At 33.2% G+C, this 15450-nt stretch overlaps 1 protein-coding gene across 1 annotated transcript; it reads left to right on the top strand.

Annotated features, from left to right (window-relative positions):
• Positions 1-6627: 6627 nt before the first annotated feature.
• Positions 6628-12512, top strand: LOC102606650 (5-methyltetrahydropteroyltriglutamate--homocysteine methyltransferase 1-like). The gene is made up of 12 exons (XM_052437983.1): positions 6628-6650; positions 8301-8654; positions 8754-8841; positions 9273-9400; positions 9526-9917; positions 10008-10171; positions 10562-10642; positions 10742-10908; positions 11003-11108; positions 11254-11504; positions 11589-11790; positions 11876-12512. The coding sequence occupies exons 1-12, from the start codon at positions 6643-6645 to the stop codon at positions 12323-12325; spliced, it is 2391 nt and encodes a 796-aa protein (XP_052293943.1). The 5' UTR covers positions 6628-6642; the 3' UTR covers positions 12326-12512.
• The last annotated feature ends 2938 nt before the right edge of the window (positions 12513-15450 follow it).

The raw sequence follows: 15450 nt of genomic DNA, 5'->3' as shown, positions 1-15450 counted from the left end.
TTTTTGTTAAGGTAAAAAAAAAAAGAGCGGAAAATATAAAATGCAAAAAAACCATTTTGCCCAATTGCCCTAACCCTAAATCGTGAGTAATTGAGACATGAGAAACACAAAACACACACACTAAAACAATTTGCTGCTGCTGCGTCTTCAACCATATTGCTAGAATGATGCCAATTATGCTCTGCGTGATGAACATCTGCACCACGGCTTTGAGCAACAGTGCTCTCATTTTGGCTTTATCCACAGCGTAAACTGAGACCAACGTACTGAACACGTTGACGAGCTCGGTGATAACGGCAGAGAGCAGAGACACCTCGCTTCTGAATCTGACGGTCTGAAACAGGACAGGTGCGTAGAACATAATGGCGTTGATTCCAGTGAACTGCTGGAACACCTGCAGCAATATTGCCATAACCAGTGGGCGGCGGCTCGACGTTTCATGAGCTTGCTGAACGGCTTTGTGACTTATTAAGATGTTGTAACAATTTTTTTTCTTTTTTAATTCAAAATACAGGTAGAGAAAACCCGGATAAAAAGCCTTGCCCAGATAGCACCAGGCATATGCCCGGCCCGCATAGAAAAAATCCAGGCACGATCCGGATCCAGGCAGCTATGTGTGGCATGCGGGCAGGTCCTGGGCACCCCCAACCCGAACCCGACCCGGACTTTTGCCATCTCTAATGGCTGTTACGTACAGTTTCTGTAACGTAGCCAGCTCCGTAACTTTAACATTTGCCTAAATTTATTAACATGTTGAACACGTCACGGTTTCACACATTTTGGACATTTTTTATCGCGCCTCGACGCGGTCTTTGTTTGAATGCTACCGTCCACGGGTTTTGTGGACCACCCACGCGCCTACCAACCTCAAGAGTTAGAATGAAAAGTAGAAACTTAGCCACCTAATTACTCTATACTTATCACGACACTTTTCATTATTATTTTATTAATGAAATTATTTGTTTGGAGGTCATATAATGAACAAACAATATCTGTTGGTTTTGAAATTAAAAAGAAAATGTAGGAATATTGATCCATTTGTATAATTTTATCAATCAATGTCTACTTTGAATTCGAAGTGTAAGTTTAAAATAAAATTAATCTTTTTAAAGAATGGGAGAGTTTATCTATTTGTTATGTTCTGGTATTTATTAATCTTAATCTTTATTTTTTTCAATTAAAGCCTTAAAGTTAAATAGTGTATTTTGTGTGAATTTTTGAGTTGGGCATATTATGCACGTATGCACTATGTAATTTTTTAATTAAAAAAAAAACAGCAATAACAAATTTGACATAGGACTAATTTGATAATACTATAATTTTTAAAATAATTACTATTAGTTAAACCGTTCAATAGGTAGTTGTAAAGAAAATTAGTTAAAGGTTTTGTAAAATTTATTTTTAAAAATACTATAAATTTTAAATTTTATTATTAAACCGCTGTAAAAATATAAATGATTAATTGGATATAATATTGAATAAAATTTATTTACACATTTATAAATATGTATATAAATTTTTTTATTGTGTATATATAATAATTAATAACTTAAATAAATATTTGATATTATTAATTGAAATTTTTTGTTTTACGATCTCAATGTAATAATAATAATAATAATAATAATAATAATCTCCTAAAAGTCATCACCATCGTCCGTCCATTCGTTTCACCAAACCAGAGAATAATTGACGATCAAACAAGCTCCTGGCCCCACTTTACCCACCCTCGCCAAGATGTCTAGGTAGCAGTATGAAATGATATTTTGGTCATCTGGAGTTTATTTATTGTTTCAAAACGTAGAGTTTATTAATTAGGACCTGTCTATGGTACAGTTTCTGTAACAAACATCTCCCGTCATCCCACCATCCGATTTTCTATTGTTTAGTTTCTCACTCCACATCCAACGGCTGATGCTGCAGTCTGTGTCAAGTCCTATTAATTATAAGAAAAATTATAACAACTCCAATTACAGGGCAACGTGGGCCAACCACCATTCGCATTGCCCCATACCAACTTCGGCCACCGACTTTCTTCATTGTTTCATCAAAATTTAACACGTCTCTAGAAACTTATACATCTCATAATTTTCCCTTTTTTTTTTCTTTTTATGCATGTCGGATTAAAATAGTGTGTTAGGTCCAAGCGTTTCTCAAGGCGCGTGACCACGTTAGTACACTTTTTAGGAATTTTTTTTTGTGTTTTTGTTTTGTCTTAGGATAGTCCAAATCTATTTTTTATCCTCTTAATTAGAAATTGAATGACTCATGTGGCATTTTTTTTTCTGATTTAAATATGAATAGACCTGAATTACTCTAAATTTTGAATAAATTTAAATGTTTCAATTTAAATAATATATTTTTTTGTTTGAATATCTAAAAATAAATATTAAGTTATTTTTTTCAACTTAAAAAATTGAAAATATATACTTTTATATTTATATTCTTATTAAATTTGAATGTCAAATAAATAATATATTAAATACCATAATATTTTAACATTTATAAGTAAAACTACATTCAAGTGAATACATAATGATTTTGAAATTTTAATATATAAAATACCATATTTCAAATTTTATCACTAAAAAGAGTAGCAACTAGTTGATTAATATATAAGTGAATGCTGGAAAACGTAATTGAAAAGGAAAAAAAAAAGCCCAAATCAAGTGCTTTGCCTAGCGAGAAATTAAAGGGAGATTCAAGAACTAGAGGAGAGAAGCAAAGTAAGGGGGATTCCATGACGGCTGGAAGAAAATAAAGATGAGATTATGTGGGGTAAACATTTATAGGTGAGTTTTGGGATAGGTATAAAAAATAAATTATAAAGTAGGAATTTTTTTTTTTACATTAGAAAGTAACTGAATTAATTCAAATTTCTCTATTAAGTAAAAAGTTAAAAAAATTGGCTTATTTTATTAAGTCAAAATTATCTAAAATGTCTCATTAAGTTATAAAAACAAACACCTAAAATTAACATAATTAATTAAGTTAAGTCACTTTAAGTCATTAAGTTAAAAAATAAACATCACCATAGTTAAATAAAAATACATGATGAAAATACTTATAAATAGTGTTTTTATGGTGTATTATTCATTCATAGTAATTTTCAAGTTGCGCTGACTTTAAATATAAAATTACGTCTCATAATGACATTGATATCGAGACTTTCTCTACAACTTTTGGGATGAAAAGTATATTTGAAATACGTGCTAAACTTTTTACTTGTTTTTGATATTGATGGACGTGTTTAATGGTTTTGATGATGTATTATTTCATTAATCGATGATGATGTTATTAGTGGTTGAAACTCAAAGATTTAATAATAAATCAAGATTTAAACATCCATATTAATTGGTCCCCAAAGACGTAGTCGTACAGATTTTAAGCAGTTTTATTTAGTTATTCACTTAAATTTGAATTTTAAGAGAGGTAAGGGGGCTAAAAAATGAATTTGAATTTCGAATAATTCATTACTTAAAAAAAAAAACAACTGCAATAATGATTATATTGTTCATTAAATATTCCAATATTATTTAACATCTACCAATTATTAAATTGAATAAATGTTTAACGGTGATTATGTTTGGAGAATAATAATTAACAATTGATCCTTTTAATAATCAATTAAAAATATATAAAATAACATAAATAACGAAGTCATTCTCTTTTAGGAGTTTATTTTATACTATGGTCATTGCTATTATGTAAATGTATATGAGATGCACATTTTAATGTATTAATGATTTTTTTAAATACGTATAAATGATTTTTTATTATTTTCAAAATTTAGCATCTTATATAAATTATTACATACGTATATACCTATCATAATTGTGATGAATTATAGTGTATTCTAATAGTAACAACTCTACATTTATGGTGTGTTTATTGATTGAGGTGTCATTTATTTTTTTTGTCTGAAATCTGAATAGACCTGAATTAGTTTGAATTCTTAATAGATCTAAATGTCTGAATCTGAATAATATGTTTATTTTTTCGTCTGAATCTCGAAAAATAAGTATTAAGTTGTTTTTTTTAACTGAAAAAACTGAAAATAGGTACTTTTACATTTGTATCCTTATTAAATTTGAATGTCAAATAAATAATATATTAAATACCATAATATTTTAACATTTATAAGTAAAACTATATTCAAGTGAATACATAATTATTTTAGAATTTTAATATATAAAATACCATAAATTTTAAATTTTATCGTATATAATATAAGAAAGAAAAAATAGGGATATTTTTATGTGGGGTAAATGTCTATGGGTGAGTTTTGGGATAGACATGAAAAATAAATTATAAAACATGGATATTTTTTATATTAGTAAGCAATTGACTTAATTCAAATTTCTCCATTAAGTAAAAAGTAAAAAAAAATTGGCTTATTTTATTAAGTCAAAATTATCTAAAAAGTCTCATTAAGTTATAAAAACAAACACCTCTAATTAACTTAATTAATTAAGTTAAGTCACTTTAAGTCATTAAGTTAAAAAACAAACGCCACCTGAGAGTGGGAATGAGGAAATGAGAATAAATGTCGTATTTACTTGCTTAAATGAGAGATTGAATCAAAATAGCAGGCCCCACTTTAAATTGGGAATGATTAATAGAGTTCACATTCTCATGGAAATTCTCATTTTCTAAAATGATCATATTATCTCTACTTAAATCTTGAAATTCTTATTTTATCATTGCTTTTATTATTATTATTAGGGAAATTTGTAACCTACCCCCAAATAAATTGACATTTTGCACCGCGTCCCCAACAAATTTGACTTGTTGCACTACGCACCCAAAAAAATTGACATTTTTGCACCACGCCCCCAATTCCGTTATTTTCTCAATTAAGTTTAACGGCTCCGTTTAACTTTTGATTGAATGACAAAAATGCCCCTCTATGTAAAAAAATAAAATTTTTAGCTCATTTAATTTTTTAAGGTTTTTTTTTTCAATTGCAATAAAAAAAAAATTCTTCTTACATGTTCATTGTCACCACTATCATTTTTTCTTTAATTTTTTAAAGATTTTTTTTTCAATTTTAATAAAAAAAATTCTTGTTACATGTACATTTGTCACCACTATTATTTTCCTTTAATTTTTTTAAAGATCTTTATTTCAATTGCAATAAAAAAAATTTCTTATTACACGTACATTGTCACCACTATTATTTTTCTTTAATTTTTTAAAGATTTTTATTTCAATTTTAATAAAAAAAAATTCTTGTTACATGTACATTTATCACCACTATTATTTTCCTTTAATTTTTTAAAGATTTTTATTTTAATTGTAATAAAAAAATGTCTTGTTACATGTACATTGTCACCACTATTATTTTTCCTTTAATTTTTTAAAGATTTTTATTTTAATTACAATAAAGAGAATTCCCATTAAAATTAATTTAAGGAATAAACTTCCAATTTTACCCCTCCACCGTTAAACTTAACTGAGAAAATAACGGAATTGGGGGTGTGGTGCAAAAATGTCAATTTTTTTGGGTGCACAGTGCAACAAGTCAAATTTTTTGGGGACGCGATGCAAAATGTCAATTTATTTGGGGGTAGGTTACAAATTTCCCTTATTATTATTATTATTATTTATCATAATACTATTATAATTATTAATTATTATAATTAATATTAATAATAAGATTAATAATGTTGATGATGATGATGATGATGATAATAATAAATAAATAAATAAATAATGACAATAATCAACTTAAGGTTAGTTTAATAACTTGGAATAATTCATTTATATTCTATGATAAAGTAAACATATCAATGACAATATAGTTTATTTCAATTTGGATTCCCACAACTAAAGTAAATAATTCTTCTGATTCTCATTATCCATTCTAATTATAGCCTATTTCGATTCAACTTTATTATAATTCTACTATATTTCGATTCTAACATATTCCAATTACTAATCCGTAAAAACATCATCAAAGTAAGCAAATAATCAGAAATATCTTGTGGTGTAATTACTAATTGTGGCTCTCTTCAAATGATCTGGCAACTGGCATGATAACTTTTCTCTTTTTTCCTTCACTCTTCACTGCACCGTCGGATCCACAAAGATCTACCACATTTCCAATTCACGCGCCACATCAGAAAAGCGCGCGTAAGCTCCATATTTTTGCCAACCGCACTGAAATCATAATAAATAAATGGGAAAAACTGTGGTGCAACTGTGGTACCGTGCCACAGTGCACCCCAGCCATTGGATTGTATTGGATCCCACATCCAAGTGAATCAAACGGCTGAAAATAACTGTAGCACGGTACTACAGTTTCACCGTAGTCGGACCCAAATTAAATAAATAAGTAAGAGAAAGAAATTAAAATGATAAATCTCAGATCAACACCGCCGAAGACGGTAACCAGTAACCACTAAACAAGGTTAGGTTTTTGGCTATAAATAAAAGTTAACTGAACAGAATTTCTAACTGTCTCGCCCCTGTTCTTTCTCGTTCTCTCAAACTCTCAATTTCTCTGTAATAATAAAAAAAATCTCTGCTCTTCCTTCTCTGTTGGGTACGGTATATATATTTTGCCATATATATATATATGTATTAGCTTTTGGATCTATAAAAAAAAAAAAAGAATTTTGAACTTGATTTCATTTTCTAATGGACTGGTAAGTGACTATTAGTCTTAGATCTAGTGTTTGGCTGCCGTGATTTTGCTAGATTCGATCTTGAATACATCTGCAATTAATCTTTTCCGAAAAACATTGAGCATGGTTTTGATTTCCGAACTTTTAGATCTGAAAAAAAAATTTGTAAAAAACTCACTAATACTCAACCAAAATCTGTTCATTTAAAAAAAAACAATTAGCTTAAAAATAATTTTGAACTTGATTTCATTTTCTGATCGACTGGTGAGTGACTGTTAGTCTTAGATCTAGTGTTTGGCTGCCGTGATTTTGCTAGATCTAGACTTGAGTTCATCAGATCTGCAATTAATCTTTTCCAAAAAACAATCTAATCTCTACTTGTGTTACTGTTTCTGAATCTATTTTCGGATTCTTCATTTTCAGAATTTTTTTTAGAGTTTTCGTTTTAATCCTTCGAAAATGACTGAAAGTACTTAATTATTGATGTGACTATAGAAAAAAAAAAAACGGTCATCTGAAACTCTTGGATTAGTATCAGTTTGTTTCAAAAAAGAAAATATATCAGTTTGTTTCTTTGTCCAGTTATGGCACTACGGGGTACTATATCACAGCTGAATCAGCTGAATCTAATTATTAGATCTAACTATAACGACAATTGTGGGGGACAGCTGGATCTGGATCTAGTTATCAGATCTAACTATAATACAACTGTGGACACAGTTGAATCTAGTTATTGGATCTAACTATAATGATAATTGTGAGCTGAATTCAATGACTAAGTACGGTTACACTGTAATTTTGCCCTTGTTTCAAATCGTTTTTCAAAAAGTAATATAAGATTTTATGCTCTGATAAGTCTATTTGCATTCGTGTGATTTGACTTTTGAGCATCAGGTGCTATGCAGAGGAGTACTTTCTCGTTGGGTCGCTAAGTTACAGTTGCTGTAACTTGCAACTTGTAGCTGATAAAAAATTATGCGGGCTCCGTTACTCATCCCAACTTTTTACGTATTTTTTATAAAATCATGAGGTTCCACCGTCTATCACAATTTTTTACATATTTTTGTATAAAATCATGGGACTGTACTGTCTATCACAATTTGTCACATATTGTTGTATAAGTTGTAAATTACAAGAGCTGTAACTTAATAATTGTTCATTGTATAAACATCAGTTGCATTTGTAATTGATTGATGACTTAGGGGTGGGTAAATTCAGTTTCGGATCTATTCAATCAAATTTTAGGTTAATCAAGTTGAAAAAAATATGACTCAAGTTTAAGCAGAGCATAAGATCTGATTTGATCCGAATATATTCAGATTAGATCGAATTGAGTTGAAAATTTAGATTTACACTTATTGTAGTTTTGATTTTTTGAATTTTTTAGATCGGACTAAGTTTGATCCGATCCGATCGAGTTGGCCAAAATCCAACTAGATCGGGTTAGAGGTTTCATCTTAACCCGATTGAAACCCGAATTTTCAGATCGGGTCGGGTCGGATCCCTAAATTTGATGCAGTCGCCTGCTTTTTGTGATTGATTAGACGCTTTTGTCCATAATTATATTTATCCCATATATATATACAATGTGATCCATTCATTTGAATTAATGATTTCTTGATTTAATGGAAGGGACTGATTTTCGATTCATTGATGACGTGATTATGACAGTAAAATGGCATCTCACATCGTTGGTTACCCACGCATGGGCCCCGAGAGGGAGCTCAAGTTCGCGTTGGAATCCTTCTGGGATGGCAAGAGCAGCGCCGAGGATTTGCAAAAGGTGTCCACTGATCTCAGATCCTCCATCTGGAAACAGATGTCCGAGGCCGGGATCAAATACATTCCCAGCAACACTTTCTCTTACTACGACCAAGTGCTCGACACCACCGCAATGCTCGGTGCCGTGCCCCCGAGGTTTAACTGGAACGGCGGCGAGATTGGATTCGATGTTTACTTCTCCATGGCCAGAGGAAACGTCTCTGTTCCGGCAATGGAAATGAAGAGGTGGTTCGACACCAACTAGTAAGTATTCACTACTTGGAAGAGCGGCATTTCAAGTTATTTATGGCGTAATGGTTTTGTACTGAATGCTGACGTGTGTTTGGCATCGTGGTGATGCAGTCATTTCATTGTTCCTGAATTGGGACCCGATGTTAAGTTCTCCTACGCTTCCCACAAGGCTGTGACTGAGTACAAGGAGGCTAAGGGGGTGAGTGTTTATTCTTAGTTCTGTCCATATTTACAATATTTTTTTTTTCGTTTGATACCTGAATCTACAATATATTGAAATTGGGTTACGTTCAACTTGAAATTGGCATATGATATACTCATCCATAGCTCGGAATGTGATGGAATTTACTATAGAGTCATTGACATTTATTATAGAGCTTTGAACTTATATTTGGCTCAGGAAACGTGTTCAGATGTTGTATGATTTATTTGATCTGTAAAGGGAAGCAATACTGTTTGCAAAATAGTCTTAAGATAAATTACTTAAAAAAGGGTATAGTCAACATGTTGTGGACCCTGAAGATTTTTCATAGAAATTTCATCAAACATATTCTTAACTTGCTTGTAACTTTCTATCAATCAGATCAAGTTTGTGAGATGCTAATATCTATCACTTGTCTAATGCTGCAGCATGGAGTTGAAACTGTCCCAGTGCTTATTGGCCCTGTGTCATACTTGTTGCTGTCTAAGCCCGCCTGGGGGGTTGAGAAGACCTTTTCTGTTCTCTCTCTTCTTCCCAAAATCCTTCCGATCTACAAGTGAGAATTATCACCTATTTACAGATTTATAAACATGTATGTGCTAAATAACTCTGTGTGTGTGTGTGTGGGCGTGTATCGTGCGGCATCATTAATCCGTGTCGTACCAATTAACGCTTCTGCAGGGAAGTTGTTTCTGAGCTTAAGGCTGCTGGTGCTTCCTGGATTCAGTTTGATGAGCCATTGCTTGTTATGGATCTTGACTCACACAAATTGCAAGCATTCAGTGAGGCTTATGCGGAACTAGAGTCAACTCTGTCTGGCTTGAATGTTCTTGTTGAGACCTACTTTGCTGATGTTCCAGCTGAGGCATTCCAGACCCTCACTTCTTTGAAGGGTGTCACCGCTTATGGATTTGATTTGGTTCGTGGAACCAAGACCCTTGAATTGATCAAGAGTGGATTCCCTGCTGGCAAGTACCTCTTTGCTGGAGTGGTTGATGGAAGGAACATTTGGGCCAATGATCTTGCTGCTTCTCTTAGTGTTCTCCAGGGGCTTGAGGGTGTTGTTGGCAAAGGTATACATTTTTGCTTGCTTTTTTCTTTGCGATAAATATTTCTTATTCTATTATGTGATTTGTTGTATAATTTATTAATTTTCTTTGCAGACAACCTTGTGGTCTCCACCTCCTGCTCACTTCTCCACACTGCTGTTGATCTTGTTAATGAGAATAAACTCAATGACGAAATCAAGTCATGGCTGGCATTTGCTGCACAGAAAGTTGTTGAATTGAATGCATTGGCCAAGGCTTTGGCTGGCCAAAAGGATGAGGTATACTTTTAGTCTAAAATGTTAGCTATGGATGAATTGAAAGAATCTTAGGCTTTGACTGGTCACAAGAGTCAGAAAATCTCAGCCTTTCAAGAACCTAGTTTTATGGCAAAATATAATTATAGGAGCAGAAAATCTTGGCCTGAAGTTGAGCTTGGCTTGTAAAGGATGTTGTTGAAAATGAAAATTTAGAAGGGGAAATTATTTATTTGAATGTTGCTAAACATATTTTTCTGAATTAAACATCATTTGGCAACTTGGGCATTTGGTGTTTGGTTAAAGTTTTGGGAACTTTTTCTCTCACAATCAGCCCACTAATTGCATATGTATCTTCTTTTTTAAATGATATGAATGAGACTAACTTTGGTTCTCCTTATCATTTGTTTCCAGGGATTCTTCTCTGCCAATGCTGCAGCTCAGGCTTCAAGAAAGTCCTCCCCGAGAGTGACCAATGAGGCAGTTCAAAAGGCTGTAAGTGGCATGATTGATTTGTTTTCCATTTTTATGATGTGGCTGCCCCTTAGAATTTCCATTTTTGCTAACAGTGATTCCTTCCTCTTGGTATATTAGGCTGCTGCTTTGAAGGGATCAGACCACAGACGTGCTACAAACGTTAGTGCTAGATTGGATGTCCAACAGAAGAAGCTCAATCTTCCAATCCTCCCAACCACCACGATTGGATCCTTCCCACAAAGCATTGAACTTATGAGAGTCCGCCATGAATACAAGGCTAAGGAGTGAGTCAATCTGAGGTTTTTCTTTATTCGATGCCATATGTGAAATTACTTTGACTACTGTATTAACTGTGCCTTGACTTTTTGTCCTTTTTAGGATTTCTGAGGAAGAATATGTTGCTTCCATCAAGGAGGAAATCAACAAGGTTGTCAAACTCCAAGAAGAGCTTGATATTGATGTTCTTGTCCATGGAGAGCCTGAGGTGAGTTTCACAATGCCCAATGGAAGCAAAGCAATGTCTCCTGGTTTTGAATTACGTAAAATTTTATACATTTTTGTTTCTGCATTTCTAATTGCATACGAAGTATGCTGTATCTCATATTGAATTCGGACATTTGTTTTTGTAGAGGAACGACATGGTTGAGTACTTTGGAGAGCAATTATCAGGTTTCGCCTTCACTGCCAATGGGTGGGTGCAATCCTATGGATCTCGCTGTGTGAAGCCACCCATCATCTATGGTGATGTGAGCCGTCCCAAGGCTATGACCGTCTTCTGGTCCTCCTTGGCTCAGAGCATGACTGCTCGCCCAATGAAGGGAATGCTTACTGGCCCTGTCACCATTCTCAACTGGTCCTTTGTCAGAAATGACCAGCCCAGGTATATAAATGAGAACTGGTTCACTATTGGTTAACCTTTTGAAATGGAAACATTGTTTAACATAAATTGCTGCCAATTTTGCAGACATGAAACCTGCTACCAGATTGCTTTGGCCATCAAGGACGAAGTCGAGGATCTTGAGAAGGCAGGCATTAACATTATTCAAATTGATGAGGCTGCCTTGAGGGAAGGATTGCCTCTCAGGAAATCTGAGCATGCTTTCTACTTGGACTGGGCAGTCCACTCCTTCAGAATCACCAACTGCGGCATCCAGGACACTACCCAGGTCAGTTACCCTTTTAATCTCCAATCTCATCCCTTTAATTTAGCTGTTGATTTTGTATCTCATCCTATTGTTTATTGATTGACAGATCCACACCCACATGTGCTACTCCAACTTCAACGACATTATCCACTCAATTATCGACATGGATGCTGATGTGATCACCATTGAGAACTCTCGTTCTAATGAGAATCTCCTGTCAGTCTTCCGTGAGGGAGTCCAGTATGATGCTGCAATTGGCCCTGGTGTCTATGACATCCACTCTCCAAGAATACCATCAACCGAAGAAATTGTTGACAGAATCTACGTGATGCTTACTGTGGGAGAAACCATCATTTTGTGGGTTAACCCTGACTGTGGTCTCAAGAATCGCAAGTACACTGAGGTGAAGCCAGCCCTCTCAAACATGGTTGCTGCCACCAAGCTAGTCCGCACCCAGCTGACAGTGCCAAGGAGATTGGAGGGATCCTTCCTGAGCCATTGTGCTTCTATATTCGAACAAACAACGGCATTTCTGTCTTATTACCTATTCGAGTAACTGTGGGTCGTGACGCAAATTTTCCGTGGGCATATTAGACACTTTTGAACAATTGGCTTTTCTTTTTCTCTGCTTGTATTTTCCGTTTTTAAAGGCCCCGGATTGCTATCCGTTTTTAAGGGCATGTTTGGTGTATTGGATTACATAGTATTAAAACCCTGTATAATATTAAATTTACACGGTCTCATGTTTGGCGGTGAAATCAGTTTGAATTGCACCACATAAATTTACTGCTTTAGTACACCGAAACCCGCATAAAATAAACCCACGTACGAGTCGGGTTTCTGCGGTATCGTATTAGATAATTAAAACTCATAAAATTATTCAATCAAAACACGACTCTTGGAACGAATCTAACACTGGTTTCTCCATCACAAAGTCACGACCGATGCCATTACCCCCATCGCTCGATGTCATCACCAATCACCATCGCCGACAATTGCTTTGTCGTGCCGCACGAGAACACTCATCTGTGCAACCACTGATGCGCCTGCACTTTGCCGCTGAGTCATCAATCAAACCGGTTATTATTTGGGTTTGATCAAATTGAACCACAATCAGTTTAATTTTCATTAATTTTCTGTCGAAGCATGTCTTTTTATTTCTGGGTTTGATTTTTTTTTTTTTTTTTGTGTTCTTCTTGTGGGAAGTTAGTAATTTTGTCTTCTTCTTTTTTCTTTCTAGTTGGCTTCATGAGTTCTTTGTATATTTTTACATACAATAAAATCAATTAACTTAATCTCCTTCAGATTTGAACAAATAGATTAATCTTGCTTTTGAGAAAATGAATTAATTAGTTAAACAAGTAATTAAAAAACTAATTAGTTGGCACATACGGTGGAGAGTCGCGTAAAGGCGGAGGACAGGGAATTGGGGGTATTTGTATGTCTAAATGGATGGTCGGGTTTGAAATGGCGTAATCTACCTGTACAAATCTAAAAAGCGCTGAGCAAGTGTATGTAATAATAATTTCTATAATTCACAAGTACTAACTACTAAAGGAATTTTTATTTAGATAAAATTTGGCAACTATTTTTTTTTTAATCTTTTTGTATAATGGATTGCAGAAATGCTTTAATCTTTAAGTAAACCTATGATTACATATTGCATAATTTAAGAACCAGTTGCTAGCTTAATTCAAACTTGTATTTTCAGCATTATTATTGATTACAATTATTAGATTTATGAAGAATTAGGCTAACTTAAGCTCTTGGAGGACTAAGCATTAAGCTCTTGGTTTGTGATATCATGCTGAATATATAATTAAAAATCGGCTAATAAATTCATCGTGGTTGATATCATGCTTAAAATATATATCATTGAGAAGGGAGAAAAGATTAGAAAGCAAACTAATTAACACACACACGCACACAAATATATGAGAGAACTTAATTAAACAGATTAATTTTACTTCTAATTAAGACATCATATTCTCATGGGCATGCACGGTAGCTGAACCTGCCTTTTCTTAGTATGCGAAACTACAGTGGTGGTGGTGGTGGTAATTCAGCAGAAGAATCCAAAGTTGCCATTATCAAAATTGAAAGAAAATAACCAACTCAAAGATAGTGTTTTATATGTATGTATGTTTTTCTTTCTTGCTTGCATCATAGTATTTTGGTCCCGATAGCATGAATACAATTGCTTGCTCGTCTTTTCTATTTTTGAATGTGACTTCCTCAAAAGTCAAGTCTAGTTAATGCTGACAAAATTGCTACTTAAATATACTCATAATTATAATTTGTCGAATTTTTGTTCAACAGGCTGTTATGGAGGCCAATATCATCCTTCCTTTTGTGCACCTCTTCTTCAACATGCAGAACTTGAAATCAAGGAGGCTGCATGGGCTGTCTTAAATGCCACATATGGAGGATCTCATGAACATATTCAGTATGTTTCTTTTATTCACTCAGCAATGTTCATACGATAGATGTTTTTTTTTTTTTTTTTTTTTTAATTTAATGATGTTCATGTGATAGAATCACTTATGGTACCATGGTCCTGCAGATTCCTGGTGAGCCAAGGTTGCATCAAACCGCTCTGTGATCTTCTGGTTTGTCTGGACCAAAGGATCGTCACAGTTTGTCTATAGGGTCTTGAGGACATTTTCAAGGTGGGTGAGGTTAACAAGGAAATAGGAATGGATAATTGGGTTAATGTTTATACCCAAATGATTGATGAGTGTGATGGAGTAGATAAGATTGAGAATTTGCAGACCCACGACAACAATGAGATTTATGAGTAGGTTGTGAAGGTTTTGAAAAGATATTGGGCTTAGGAAGAGGAGGAAGAGCGGCTTATCCAAGATGGTGGTATCGGAAATCAGCAGCAGGGTTTTGGTTTTGCAACCAACCAGCCCAACATTCCACCTGGTGGCTTCAAATTTGGTTGAAGTAGTAGTTTAAGAATATCTTTTCTAGCTTTATAGGCATTCTTTCTCCCATTGCACTGTACTTTGGAATTTTCTATATTTTCTTATCGTCAAAGAGGCAAGGGTTAGGATTTTTGGCATGGCACATTTCTTTTATGGGATATGTTAAAACTTTTCAAGTCGACTATCAGTTTTCAACTTGAATTTTGTTTTTCAATTACCAAATCTCTAGGAAAAATTTTACATTGTGATATGTCTTGATGTGGTGTTGTAATTTGGCAAATGTTACATAGTACTTCTTATAATGTTGTGGAGTCCTTGATGATGAGCTTTATTCGTAGTTTCTCAGTCTTGTTTTTATGTATTCTATTATATTGGCAACAGAGAATCAAATTTTTTATTATGTATGCGGCGTTAAAAATTTAATGCCATGAACTTCGATTTCTATGAAGAATTATGAAATTTTTTAATATTTATACTAAAAAAATAATATTAAATTTTTAAAATTTAATATTTTCATATTTAGCATTTTTAAGTATTTTAATAAATATTATTTGTAAAATATATAATTTAAATTAATTACTCAAAAATAGTACAATGTGGTGCAACATTAAATATATTATAATTATAAATTAATGCAACACATTGTAACACAAAATACTATACAATATTATTATAATGCAATATAAGATAATATAATATATTTATATTAAAATAATATAATACAGTGTAATACAATACAACATATTAAACA

This window comes from Citrus sinensis, chromosome 3, assembly GCF_022201045.2.
Source record: "Citrus sinensis cultivar Valencia sweet orange chromosome 3, DVS_A1.0, whole genome shotgun sequence".
NCBI classification, from domain to species: Eukaryota; Viridiplantae; Streptophyta; class Magnoliopsida; order Sapindales; family Rutaceae; genus Citrus; species Citrus sinensis.
The sequence above is the reverse complement of the archived record's forward strand: the minus strand, read 5'-3'. Positions and strand labels throughout refer to the sequence as shown.